The sequence below is a fragment of the Apaloderma vittatum genome, unplaced genomic scaffold (genome assembly GCF_000703405.1).
Source record: "Apaloderma vittatum isolate BGI_N311 unplaced genomic scaffold, ASM70340v1 scaffold30991, whole genome shotgun sequence".
In the NCBI taxonomy this organism is placed as follows: Eukaryota; Metazoa; Chordata; class Aves; order Trogoniformes; family Trogonidae; genus Apaloderma; species Apaloderma vittatum.
In genome coordinates this window covers 41,610-53,682 of record NW_009700218.1, presented here as the reverse complement: position 1 = coordinate 53,682, position 12,073 = coordinate 41,610, and the positions used below count along the sequence as shown (strand labels likewise).

The window sequence follows — 12,073 nt, the reverse complement described above, 5'->3', positions numbered from 1 at the left end:
TCCCCAGCCTATACTGGTACTTGGGGTTGCTTTTTCACAGGTTCAAGATTCTACACTTGCCCTTGTTGTATTTCATAAAATTTCTCCCTGCCCAACTCTCTAGCCTGTCTAGGTCTCACTGAATGGCAGCACAGCCTTCTGGTGTGTCAGCCACTCCTCCCAGTTCTGTGTCATCAGCAAACTTGCTGACAGTGCACTCTATTCCCTCATCCAGGTCATTGATTAATATATTGAATAGTACTGGTGTCAGTACAGACCCCTGAGGGACAAATAGGCTTTTCTCAGAAGATCTGGGTGGTGAGTTCCAGGGGTACTTGGATGTTGGATTTCTGCAGACAGAATAGGGGTAGTGCTGATTTTCAAAACTCATTGCCTCTACTGAGAAGCAAGATATGTGAAACTTACCCTTTCAAAACTCATCCTTTATTCATTCCCATCAGCTCTACTGGAAAAGCCAGTGTCTCATACACCATCCCTGACACTATCACTGAATGGAAAGCCAGTGCCTTCTGTGTGGAAGACTTGGTTGGATTCGGTGTGTCTGTGCCTACCACTCTGATAGCCTTTCAGCCTGTCTTTGTGGACCTGACCTTGCCATACTCTATCATCCAAGGAGAAGATTTCCTTCTTAGAGCCAATGCGTTCAACTACCTTGACCACTGCATTAAGGTGTGTAGTTCTGCCCACATTCTTAGACCTTATCCCATCTCCAAAGAAGGTACAGGAAAATGACTGGTGTAGATGACTGGATCTGTCTCTGCTCTTGATCAATGTACTGCTTATGTTATCTGATGATAGATTATCCTGGCTGGGTTTGTCTTCCTAAATCATTACAAAGCAGAGCGAGATCTGTGTGAACTGTTATTAGGATGGGTATATAAGCAACTGTCTCAAGATCCATAGAAGAGGGAAACAAGTGTTTAGCAGAGTATCACTCTCCATCCACAGTTGTGCCAGCCATTGATGGTTTTAGCAGGGGCTTTTCTTCAGTGATGTATGTGAAAGTATGAAGAAGCAAAGGGCTAGTGCTAGACAAAACGAATAAAGCAGGAAGAGCAAGAGTAGACAAACCCTTCTTCTTCTCTGGTGCAAAATTCACCAAAGTGTCAAAACAAGGAGGACAAAAATCCAGTATTTGCTCTATGGAGTATTTGTCCAGCTAGAGGCTGTGTTACTCCCAATCACTGCAGGATTGTACTCTCAATATTCAGTACCTTCCAGGCAAAAATAGTTCAAGAACACGGGTGTACTGCACCTCTGCATGGAAGGATCTTACACACTGTCCAAAGGATACTTGAAGAAAGAGAAACAGGGATCTTCTGTTTGGCTTCTTGATTCTTGTGCTGTATCTAGGAATCCTGAAAAAAAAAAAAAGAACTAGGTAGAGAGTCTAGATTTCTTCTGCTTGATTTGAATTCTGAAAATCAGCTCTCCAATCTCACAAGGAGATCACCAGCAAAGGAGGAAAAATTAAGACATAATTTAGGATTTTTTTTCCCAAACTCTGTCGAATTTGACTTAACAAAACAAAAATGCCTAGGGTTTTAAATATCCTAGAAAAAAAAACCAAAAGAACAATCTCCATTATTGAGGTTTTCATCTCTTAACCTTGTTTTTCAAGTGTTCCTACAACAACAGAGGAAAAAACACTATTCAGTGATTTCCTTTGCAAGTTAGTTCAAAGCTATTAGCCCCAGGTCAACTAAACATAACTCCACATCCTGATCAGGAATTATTAGCCCCAGGTCAACTAAACATAACTCCACATCCTGATCAGGAATTCTATGTATGTACAGACTATTTAACCTCTCAGTGAAAAATGTCATGAGAAGCAAAAGGGAATACTGTTAAGGTTACATCTGATGGATGATTCATCTAACATCATCATCCCAGGCCTTAAATCTGCTCTACACTGTTAACACTGGTCATAAGGAGAGACTACCTCACCCCTGTCTAACAATAAAGCACCATTTGCCTATGGTATAAAATATTCACCACATCACACTTCTCTTCCTGTTCTCAGATTCATGCTATGCTGTCAGATTCCCTTGATTACCAGGCCAAACTCATCTCACCAGAGGATGATGGATGTGTATGTGCCAAACAAAGAAAAACCTATGTCTGGAATATTTCCCCCAAAGAAACTGGTAAGTGCCTTTGAATCTGTCTAGTTTTCTATCTGGAGATTGATACTGAACACTTTATACCTCACCTGGAAAACCTAATCCTCTTCCAACCCAGAGAATTTGGTCCACCACTAGTCTTTCCAGCTGTCTGGGCTAAAGACCTCCTCCAAAACTTCAGTGTGTTTATTATTCCCATTTTCAGAGGTCCATTCTCTTCCTTTATGTCTCACCCAGAATAACTGACCATTCATTACAATGCACTACTTAGTACCTATTGATATTAATTTTCAGATTAAATTTCTTAATTTAGCTATCATTCTGCATGATAGAGATGCTTTTTTTTTCTCCTTTTCAACTACTATTTAAGGTAATGTAGTATTCAGCATTACCGCAGAGACCAAGGATGATGAAGATTGTGGAGACAAAGCACCTAGGAACATCAGTATTGACTACAGGGACAGACAGATCAGAACATTGTTGGTTGAGGTACAGCTGACAGCTCTTACTGTTTGCCCTGTACTCCCTTCTGTGAGAAAAAAAAAATACATCAAAAGTACCAAAAGCAAGTAAAAGTTTTTCAGGTTCCCTAAAGAACTCCTGGTTTGGCTCCACCTTCACCTGGCTTGTACAGGGTCTGGCTGTTCAATCTAAGATCAAGTCCACTCCCATCTGATGTCCTCTTCCATGAGGATCAGTAGGTGTTGGTAAAGTGTATGTCTCCCTCATGCTGGGGAAAAACTGGGAATGAGGGACTCCATCTGATGGGAACTTCCTTTTAATAACAGCCATATCAAGTGTGAACTTGTAAAAGTTGCTTCAGTCCAGCTGTCTTATGATGCAGGAGAATGGTGCAGGGGGTGGATCTTCAGTCAGTGCATTTCTTCTGCATGCTGTGTTCTCATCCACTGCATGTGTCTCTTCTTCCCATCACCATGCAGCCTGAAGGCATCAGAAGGGAAAAGACCCAAACCTCCCTAATCTGTACAAAAGGTGAGTGTCTTATATATGGCTATCCTAAGAGAAACTGAAAAGAAGGCTGGAGTTTGCACCCTTTCCTGCAGTTAGCTGATGCTTTTTCCACAGAGTTGCCCAAATGGCAGCTCATGTCAGTGTTACAGTTTAATTCCCTGTTACAAAATTCCTATGTGATGTGGTGCACACCGCTTAGGCAGTGCCTGTGCTGCAGTCGACAATGCTGAGATGTTGAAGGAAAGCTGCTATGCAGCTATCAAAGGCAGATGACCTTTTTGTGCAAAATCCGTGCTGCGTTTCATGCACTCATGTTGACTGCTGTTCTCTCTTCCAAGGATAACTGTATCTTGCAGCTTTCCACTTCTAGTGGGAATGGGAGAGGGAATATGGCATTCCCTTCCATGCCATCTCAGTGCTGACAGCAGTTTCCAAGGTTTCCTGAAAGCACTGCCTAAAAGAAGCACAAAAGCAGCCCTGACCCTCACCAGCCAGCTCTCCCTACTGTCTCACTGAAGAAATCCCCAGGGTTCATAGACACTACGGCCTGTGAGCACCAGCCTCACCCCATTCAGCTGATGCTGTTGAGCAATGACAGTCACTTTGGTCTGCTTTTCATAGTTTTGGTTTTGCTGTGCCCCCTTCTCTCTTGAAGTTCCAGTGAGAGCTGTGAGTTTCTGTCTTGCTGTCTCTTGTATGCAATTTTGCACTGTGCAATTTCTACCAGGAGCATTTCAGTGTTATAACCACTGTTCCTATACAAATGACCACAACATGATATTTTTCTCCACAGATGATGTAGCTATTCAAGATGTTGCTCTAGATCTACCTACAAATGTGGTGAAAGGATCAGCCAGAGCTTCCTTTTCTGTTGTTGGTAAATATGGTTTCCTTGTGTGGGAAACTTTTGAGCAAAGAGACTGATCCTCATCTTGTCCAGCAGTGCTCGTTGCTGAATCAGAGAAATTAAGTTTAAAAATTGGCTATATCCTTCTTAACTTTTCTGTTCAATTTTATTGCATGTGAATGTTTTACTCTGAAGTAGCACAGTTCTGAGTTATGGCCTCAGCCAAACTCATGTCAGTACATCTTTTTTCCATACATCCACATGCAAATCTTCTCAGTCCTTCCCTGAGGGGAACCTGGACCTAGTTACAGAACACACTAGTCATAAAATCTTTGCTTTGTAATGCTGATGATTTCAGCTCATTCTAGAAATCCCTTGCTGGATTGGTGCTATCTTTCCCAAAAATTAAAATTTAGAGGTGGTCTGTGATACATCTGTATAACTAATGTACCTTTTCAGCATTAGTTGTTAATTCTCCATTACATAGTTAACAGTAGCATCCCTGGGCTGTTTCCCTTCCCTCCTCGGAACAGAAGTTTCCTGGAAGATATTAATTTCTAATATGAAGAATCAACTTGAAGTGGCACTAAAATAGGTAGTGTTTCTGGGGTGAGAAATTTAGGCTAAGTAAGAAGAAGCAGGGAAGAGATTTCTTTGTTGACTACAAAGCATAACAGAACAAATTACTCAGTGCTGTGAGCTTCATGCTTGTTGGAAGGGCTTGCAGCTCCCACAAGGCTTTCTATGACTCTGACCATGGAGAAAAAAAATTACTATTTATTTCAGTGGCCATAAGCTGTGCTAATGCCCCCTGGCATCTGGTCTTCTTGCAGGCGACATCATGGGCACTGCCATGCAAAATGTGCACCAGCTCCTCCAGATGCCATTTGGCTGCGGGGAGCAGAACATGGTCCTGTTTGCACCCAACATCTACGTCCTGGACTACCTGAACAAGACAGGGCAGCTGAGCAAAGAGGTCAAATCCAAGGCCATTGGATTCTTAGTGAGCGGTGAGAGATGTGTGCTGACATTCCCACTGAGGGTCAGTGAGCAGAAGCAGCAGCATGGCTATCCTAGCAGTACAGCTCCACTGCTACAGCGCAGCTCAGTGACCCAAGGATCTGCCCTGATCAAGACGTTTGTTACTTTTGCTTTATCTTCTTTCTTTCCTTATCCTATTTTTCTGACACTCAACTGTCATGTTTTCTTTGAGGTTCTGTCTTTCTGTTCCTTTCCCCTTTTCCACCCAGGCACAGCATTGTTCCCTAATCCTGTTAGCTTAGCTGGACGACAGAGCTGAAACAACTCCTGCTGCTTTGTAGATACATGTCACCTTTCCGCTCTTTCCCACTGTAGTCTCAGAAAATTCTGATAGCAAACAGAATAGGATTTTGTTTTTAAATTAGGAAAACACTTCCTTTCCATATTTTTGCAGGCTACCAGAAGCAGCTGTCATACAAACATCCTGATGGGTCCTACAGCATCTTTGGCACCAGAGATAAAGAAGGGAACACCTGGTGAGTGACTGAGGGCAGAATTCAGAGATGAATTTGCATTGAATTCACATGATGCAAGTAAGAGGCACCTTTACTAGCTAAATCCAATGTACAGATCCAGCTAGGACTAGGACTCTGTAAGTACTAAGAAAAATGGTTCTCCACCCCCTGCCAGGTGGGGTGTACAGAGAGAAGGTGATCTGTAAAGACTGAGCTGATTTTTTGATTCGCATTCCTTCTGTCTCCCATGAAACCCAACGTACTGCAGTGCTCTGTAGCCAGGATCAGCCCCAGAGTGTACTGGACACCTTTCCTCTGTCCCATCTAGATACTACTCCTTTAACTACCCTATCCTGGAGGACCACAAAAAGAGAAAACACGCCACTGATATGTTGGCTCTAACTCTTCATGCTTGTGCATAGCATGAGTGGGAGGGCTGACTTTTTCTGTTCCTATTGCCAGTGCTCATCTCACAGCTTCACCTTTCCCTTGCAGGCTCACTGCCTTTGTGTACAAATCATTTGCACAAGCTAGTCACTTCATCTATATCGATGACAATGTCCAGGCTCAAACCCTGATGTGGCTGGCAAGCAAACAGAAACCAGATGGCTGTTTCCGAAGTGTTGGGACACTCTTCAATAATGCCTTGAAGGTGGTAGAGAATTACTTTTTAGTCAAATCAATGCTTTTTTTCATTAAGAACATGCTCTTCCATTACTGTTAAAAATTATACTTCAAATCATTGTCCTCTGCCAAGGACTAACTCTACACAGCTCAGAATTTGCAGCTCAGTCAGCTTCATCAAACTGTACTTTACATTTTGTGAGCACCTGAGATGGAGTTACAGGTCTGTAAGCTTGAGGGAGAGATATTTTTTGAGGTGAGAGTAATGGGCTTCTTTTGAATTAAGAACTATTTAAGAGCTACGTGTATGCTCTTCTTTCTTTTGGACTGCCTCCAGAACTGGCCATACTCTCCTAGCTGGGATATGACAATTCATATTTAAAGACTTCTCAGTCACTGATTATTCCTCTCTCCATCATTTTCAGGGAGGAGTAAATGATGAGCTGTCGCTTTCTGCCTACATCACCATTGCCATGCTAGAAGCTCATCACTCCAGCTCGGTAAGGAGACCTTCAGCTTCTGGTATGCAGCTAGAATTGGTCCCCAGTTGTTGACTTGGTTTCAGCATCTGCTGCAAATTGTCTAGGTAGCAAAGAGAGAGAAAGAGAGGGAGACATTTCTCCCAGGGAATGTGACCCAGTAATGTATCTGCACTAGTTGCTGTGATGGAGAATTTCCTCATCTTGATACCTCTTAAATCACTAGTGTGCAACAAGAAATTATATAAACCTCAGTGTGATTGGAACTTCTCTTTGAGAGACCCAAGGTCTGTCTGATTGAAAAGACAATGTGTCCTTTTTAAAAAGTAGCTGGTACAAAGGAGACAACAAAGGAGATGTTAGTCTTTAATATATGAGTTTCTCTGCCTTCAGTTTGTCATATCCTTTCTCAGGACCTTCCTGATCAGGGCATTAGTGAGGACACAGAGTCAAACTGTGAATGCCTTTGACTTGGTGTAAACCCAGTACAACTCCACAGGATTAAATAAAAATTGCACCATAGTCACTGAAGCTAGAGACTACTAGGCTGTATTAGTTCAAGACAACAGACATTTGACTAAAAAAAAAATGCAGAGTGAATTATTGTCATGGAGCTAAGCGGAAGAAATTAGCTGTAAAAGAATCAGAACAGTCTTCTGTTTATAGACCGACATCTTCAAGAACACACTGAAAAGCTACTTGATTTGTGGGGTTTCCTTTGAAATCCCTCCTGAAAGAATTGTGTGTTCTCTATTCTGAATTTACTATACAAACTGAAGTCCCTTTCTCATTGCTGTGATAGTGACAGGATGAAGAGCAAGTTTAAAGAAAATAAATGCTTGGCCAGGTGAAGAATATTGTCTTGAATTATATATATTTTTTGTTACTGTTGTTTTTTTAAAGTACCCTGTATTCCGAAATGCCTTTTTTTGTCTGGAGACCGCATCTGAGAAGAGTATCGATGATGTTTACACTCAGGCACTCATGGCCTATGCTTTCTGCTTAGCTGGCAAGGCAGAAAAATGTGAATTATTCCTCAGAGAGTTACAGAAATCAGCAAAGGAAGCTGGTGAGTTTCAACCACTTTGGAAATTTGGGAAGTGGAAAGAGGGAACAGATCTTACTGATGGTATGTGGTCTAACCTTGATAATATCGAGAGTATAGGCATATGAAACAACCTCCACAAATAATCTGTGGATTTAATTTACACATCTGCTGCTCTGTAGAGAGTTCTTCTGATAAACAGGCCAGGAGACAGTATGTCTCTGAGGCAGCATAGTGCAGTGACACGTGTAAATCCATTTTGGTTGCTCCTCACACTCTCTTTTTTTATTCAGATGGCTCACAGCACTGGGAGAAGGAGAAGACGTCTTCATCAGAAAAATCTCCCTCTTTCCTTGACCATGCTCCATCAGCTGAAGTTGAGATCACCAGCTACGTGCTGTTGGCATTGCTCTACAAACCCAACCGGAATCAAGAGGATCTCACAAAGGCCTCAAAGATTCTGCAGTGGATCATCAAGCAGCAGAATCCCTATGGAGGTTTCTCTTCTACCCAGGTGCCAAAACTCACTTCCACTCCCTAGCCAGTCCTAGGAACTGGGGTGCTGGTTCATGGTGCCAGTTTGACTACCTCATCTTATTTCTCTTTTGTATCTGCTGTCTCAAATACAGGGACCAAGCCTTTCTCTTAGAGATCAAAATGCTTTTTTTTCCCCCCCCCCTTCTTAAATGTGGAAAGGTTAAAGTCATACATTAGTAATTTGACTAGCAAGAAATACAGATGTTTGTGTCAGGGATGAGCCTAGAAAACACCAAATCCCAGCGCTTATATGACCAGGAAGTATTCCATAGTTCCCTACAAAACACATGCTTCACCACTATGAGGAATTCTACAAGTGTGCTCTAGTGCTCAGATTTTATGTTCTTAGACCTTCATATGAGTAGAGAGATTTCCTCCACCATAAAATATACATGCCAGAATTAAATAGTTGCTCGTATATTGGAACCCTGGAATTATACACAAATTCAGTGTTTCTTAAGCCAGCACAAAGTGACTGTGCTTTGTATTGGAATTGCGCCAGTCACTCTGTATAGTTAATTGTCTTTTATTATTTTCTTTCTTTCAGGACACAGTCATTGCTCTTCAAGCCCTTGCTGCTTATGGGGAGGCCACCTACAATTCTGTTACACAAAATGTAGTGAAGATCACTTCCAAAAAGTCTTTTGAGAAGGTATTTGTTGTAAGCAATGTGAACAGGCTTCTGCTGCAACAGACTCCCCTTACTGAGGTCCCTGGGAAATACAGCCTGACAGTGAATGGCAGTGGATGTGTACTTATGCAAGTAAGTGTCTGCTCTCCTCTCCTTTGTGTCTCACATTCTGCATACAATACAGCCATGTTTTTGATGTTTCTCTATCTGACTTCTCTTTATTTTTCCTAATTATTTGATTAAGCTATCTGAATACTCTTTTCTCCACCCCACATGCTGACTCCTATGAAGTCACAGCATGGGAAAAAAGAGTCCCTTCTGATTAGCAGCTGGTTTCTCTCTGAGAGGTGACACTGGATACAAGCACCTTCATTGTTAAAGAGCAGAAGTCTGATGTGTCTGCTATTGATGTAAGCTATGATCTTCTGCATAAAAGAAAGAGAAACCTTGCCAGGAAATTTCACTAAGTCTGATGGGGTCTTTTTGGAATGAAAAGAAAAACCTTTGGCATGCTTGAACAATAATGTTTTCTCCTCTTCCAGACAGTACTGAGATACAACATTTACCTTCTAGAGGGGGCCTTTGGATTTTCACTCTCAGTACAGACATCGAATGCTTCCTGCTCACTAGATCAACCAGCAAAATTTGACATTGTCCTTGTAAGCAGGTAATGTGCTATCAACAAATGAGCTGCACAGATGACAAGACAAACAGGGAAGATTGTTGTGTATATTCAGTTCTATTTATAAAGTCAAGAACCATGAGCTAATCAATATATTGATGATAGAAGCTTGTAAGACACAATATTCCAAAAGACCTTGTGGCTATAACCAATGGTGGTAGCACACACTTGTCCCCTTCATACTAGGGACCTCCCCAATGTTTCCTACCTGATCCAGTCTGCAAGGGCATGCGATTCACAACCACCTCCCCATGCTCTACAAGGCCAAGAGCAGGGAGTTGAGATATCCTTTCTCCAGCACGGTCCAGGCTGACAGGAGCCTCTGTTGTTTCAGTTACACAGGGAAGCGCAGCAGCTCCAACATGGTCATTATTGATGTGAAGATGCTCTCTGGCTTTGTTCCTGTTAAATCATCCCTGGATAAGGTAAACTAAAGGAGCAAGATGAAATGAGTTGCCCCAGGGACAGAGGAGAAAACTGGTCATGATGAAAACAGATGCCTGGTTAAGAAGCATTCATCCAAGAACCATACGAGGTGTTTGCCTGGCTGCACTATTTTCATTGCTGGGTGGAGGGAATGCCCTGCAGAGAGCTGTGAGCACACAGACCTTACCCAATTAAAAACTAGGAAGGGTTCCAGCTTGAGCCTGACCAGCTGGCAGCTGCAACTGAAAGCTGGCGCTGCCCAGGTAAAGAAAGGGTGGGAAAGCTGCCAGACTAGTTCTGAAAACTGTTCAACCCCGGGGTCAGGCAGTGTTCCCCAAAGGAACTACAGTGCCTCTCACACACTTGGGAAATGCTCATAACTGCTGCTAAGTCAAGGGGCAGTTTTTGCTCAGTCCTCTCAGCAACATCTGGGGTCGAAAAATCAGCTGCCAGCCCTTGAAACCTGGCTAGAAACTGAATGAATCCCACAGCCATGCAGTGTTCAGGTCTGAAGCAGCACTTAGTTTTTAATGCTTTATAAATATATTGATTTCCATTTACTTGTTTTAAAGCTCATTAACAGTCGCAAAGTGATGCAAGTGGAAAACAAGAAAACCCATGTTCTGCTTTATCTGGAAAATGTGAGTTGTCATCACTATGTATTTGATTTTCACAAAGATGCAAACAGCATATAATAGATGCATGTACAGCATAGATACACTCTCTAAAGTACATTTATCATGTTCCATTCCTCCTCAGCTTTTCCCTAATCACTAAGCTGCTTACTCCTCAAACTGCATGTAACCTCCCAACCTCCCAAACAGCTGCAAACTGATGCCTGCACTACTAGCAACTAGAAATAAGCTAATCAAACTAAGCTCACAGAAATTAATAAAAAATCCTTTTCGTTTCAGTCAATACCAGATAAACATGAGAAAAGAGGCTCTGTTCTGTGTATGTCCCTTTAGCAGACTTCTTGTAAAACCCAGTCCTTCCAACAGGACGCGAAACACTTCTCTGATCTTCTCTGGGAAGATTTCTGTTCCTTCTCTTAGCCTACTTCATTCCCAAATTTAACCTGTAATCTAATCCCTAGATCAGAATTTATGTAGTAAAAGTCCATTTCCTTGGGGCCCTGCAGAACTAACAACAGAATCCAAGAGCCCAGTGATATACATTGATTGCCAGTTTCTTTGTGGCACAAATTTTTCATGTCTGAAATGGGCGGGGCCACTGGGAGATCCTGGAGAATTAATCTCAGTCCCTGGTGAGGTTTTTTTCCTCTCTGGCAATAGGATGTGTAGTAACTCCTTTGGACTCTCCAAATATATTTCAGGTAACATGTCCCACATCCGTACCTGTGGCATCAATGGGATTTAGAATACACAGTTTATCAGTTACACCCTGGTCTGCTCCAGATGGTGTTGTACAAATAAAAAGACTTATGTGATCTCTGTCCCTTCATTCACAGCTCTCACAGAAGAAAAGAAAAGAAATCACTTTCTCAGTTGAGCAGGACTTTGTAGTGACCCATACCAAGCCAGCCTCTGTGCAGATCTATGATTACTATGAAACAGGTAGGTCTTTGATGTTAACTAACATGAAGTTTGGAAGAGGGACAGGGCTAGGAGAAACACTGTGTGCATTAACACAAGACCCAGAACCAGCCCCTCTGGAACAAACATTCTTCTGAACCCTATCAGGATCTGGATCTAGTGCCAGGGGAGAGACTAATTACACTTCAGTGAGCTTGATCTCATGCCCAAGGTGACAAGTGTGCAACAAAAATGCAAGTGATAAAAAGAAGGAGATTTCAAGGATCTACAGCTTAAGTGTGTGTAGGTTATACTCACCTCCACAGAAAGGTACAGAATGTGGCCTCCAGGCTAACAGGAATATTTCTTTCCTTCTTCTCCAGAAGAGTATGCTGTTGCTCAGTATACGTCACCTTGCAAAGAGACTGTTGCAGAAATGGACTAAAGATTAGCAAAGGTGAGTGAGAATCAGAAAAAAAAATGCAGACAAGAAGTTCAAGTACAAAGCATCATGAGCAGAGGGACTGGTGGCAGGATGGCCAGATCCTCTCCCATGACACACGTTCAGTGGACTCCAAGTGGAGACCCTATTGTTGTTTATGGGAAGAGCTCAGCCTCTAGGATGAAAGCCAAGGAGCAAAATAACAGAAAGACTGTGAAATACCTTCAGAGTTAG

General features: G+C 42.3%; 1 protein-coding gene across 1 annotated transcript; it reads left to right on the top strand.

Annotated features, from left to right (window-relative positions):
• Nucleotides 1-386: 386 nt before the first annotated feature.
• Nucleotides 387-11,842, top strand: LOC104280890 (ovostatin-like; the record flags this gene model as incomplete). The annotated part of the gene is made up of 17 exons (XM_009878690.1): nt 387-669; nt 2,024-2,147; nt 2,494-2,612; nt 3,065-3,116; nt 3,889-3,972; nt 4,776-4,952; nt 5,378-5,459; nt 5,934-6,090; nt 6,488-6,562; nt 7,445-7,610; nt 7,880-8,100; nt 8,671-8,886; nt 9,297-9,421; nt 9,771-9,861; nt 10,435-10,503; nt 11,334-11,439; nt 11,781-11,842. Coding segments are annotated over 17 exons (2,209 nt in total), but the record flags the coding sequence as incomplete, so codon positions are not given.
• Between the last annotated feature and the right edge of the window lie 231 nt (nt 11,843-12,073).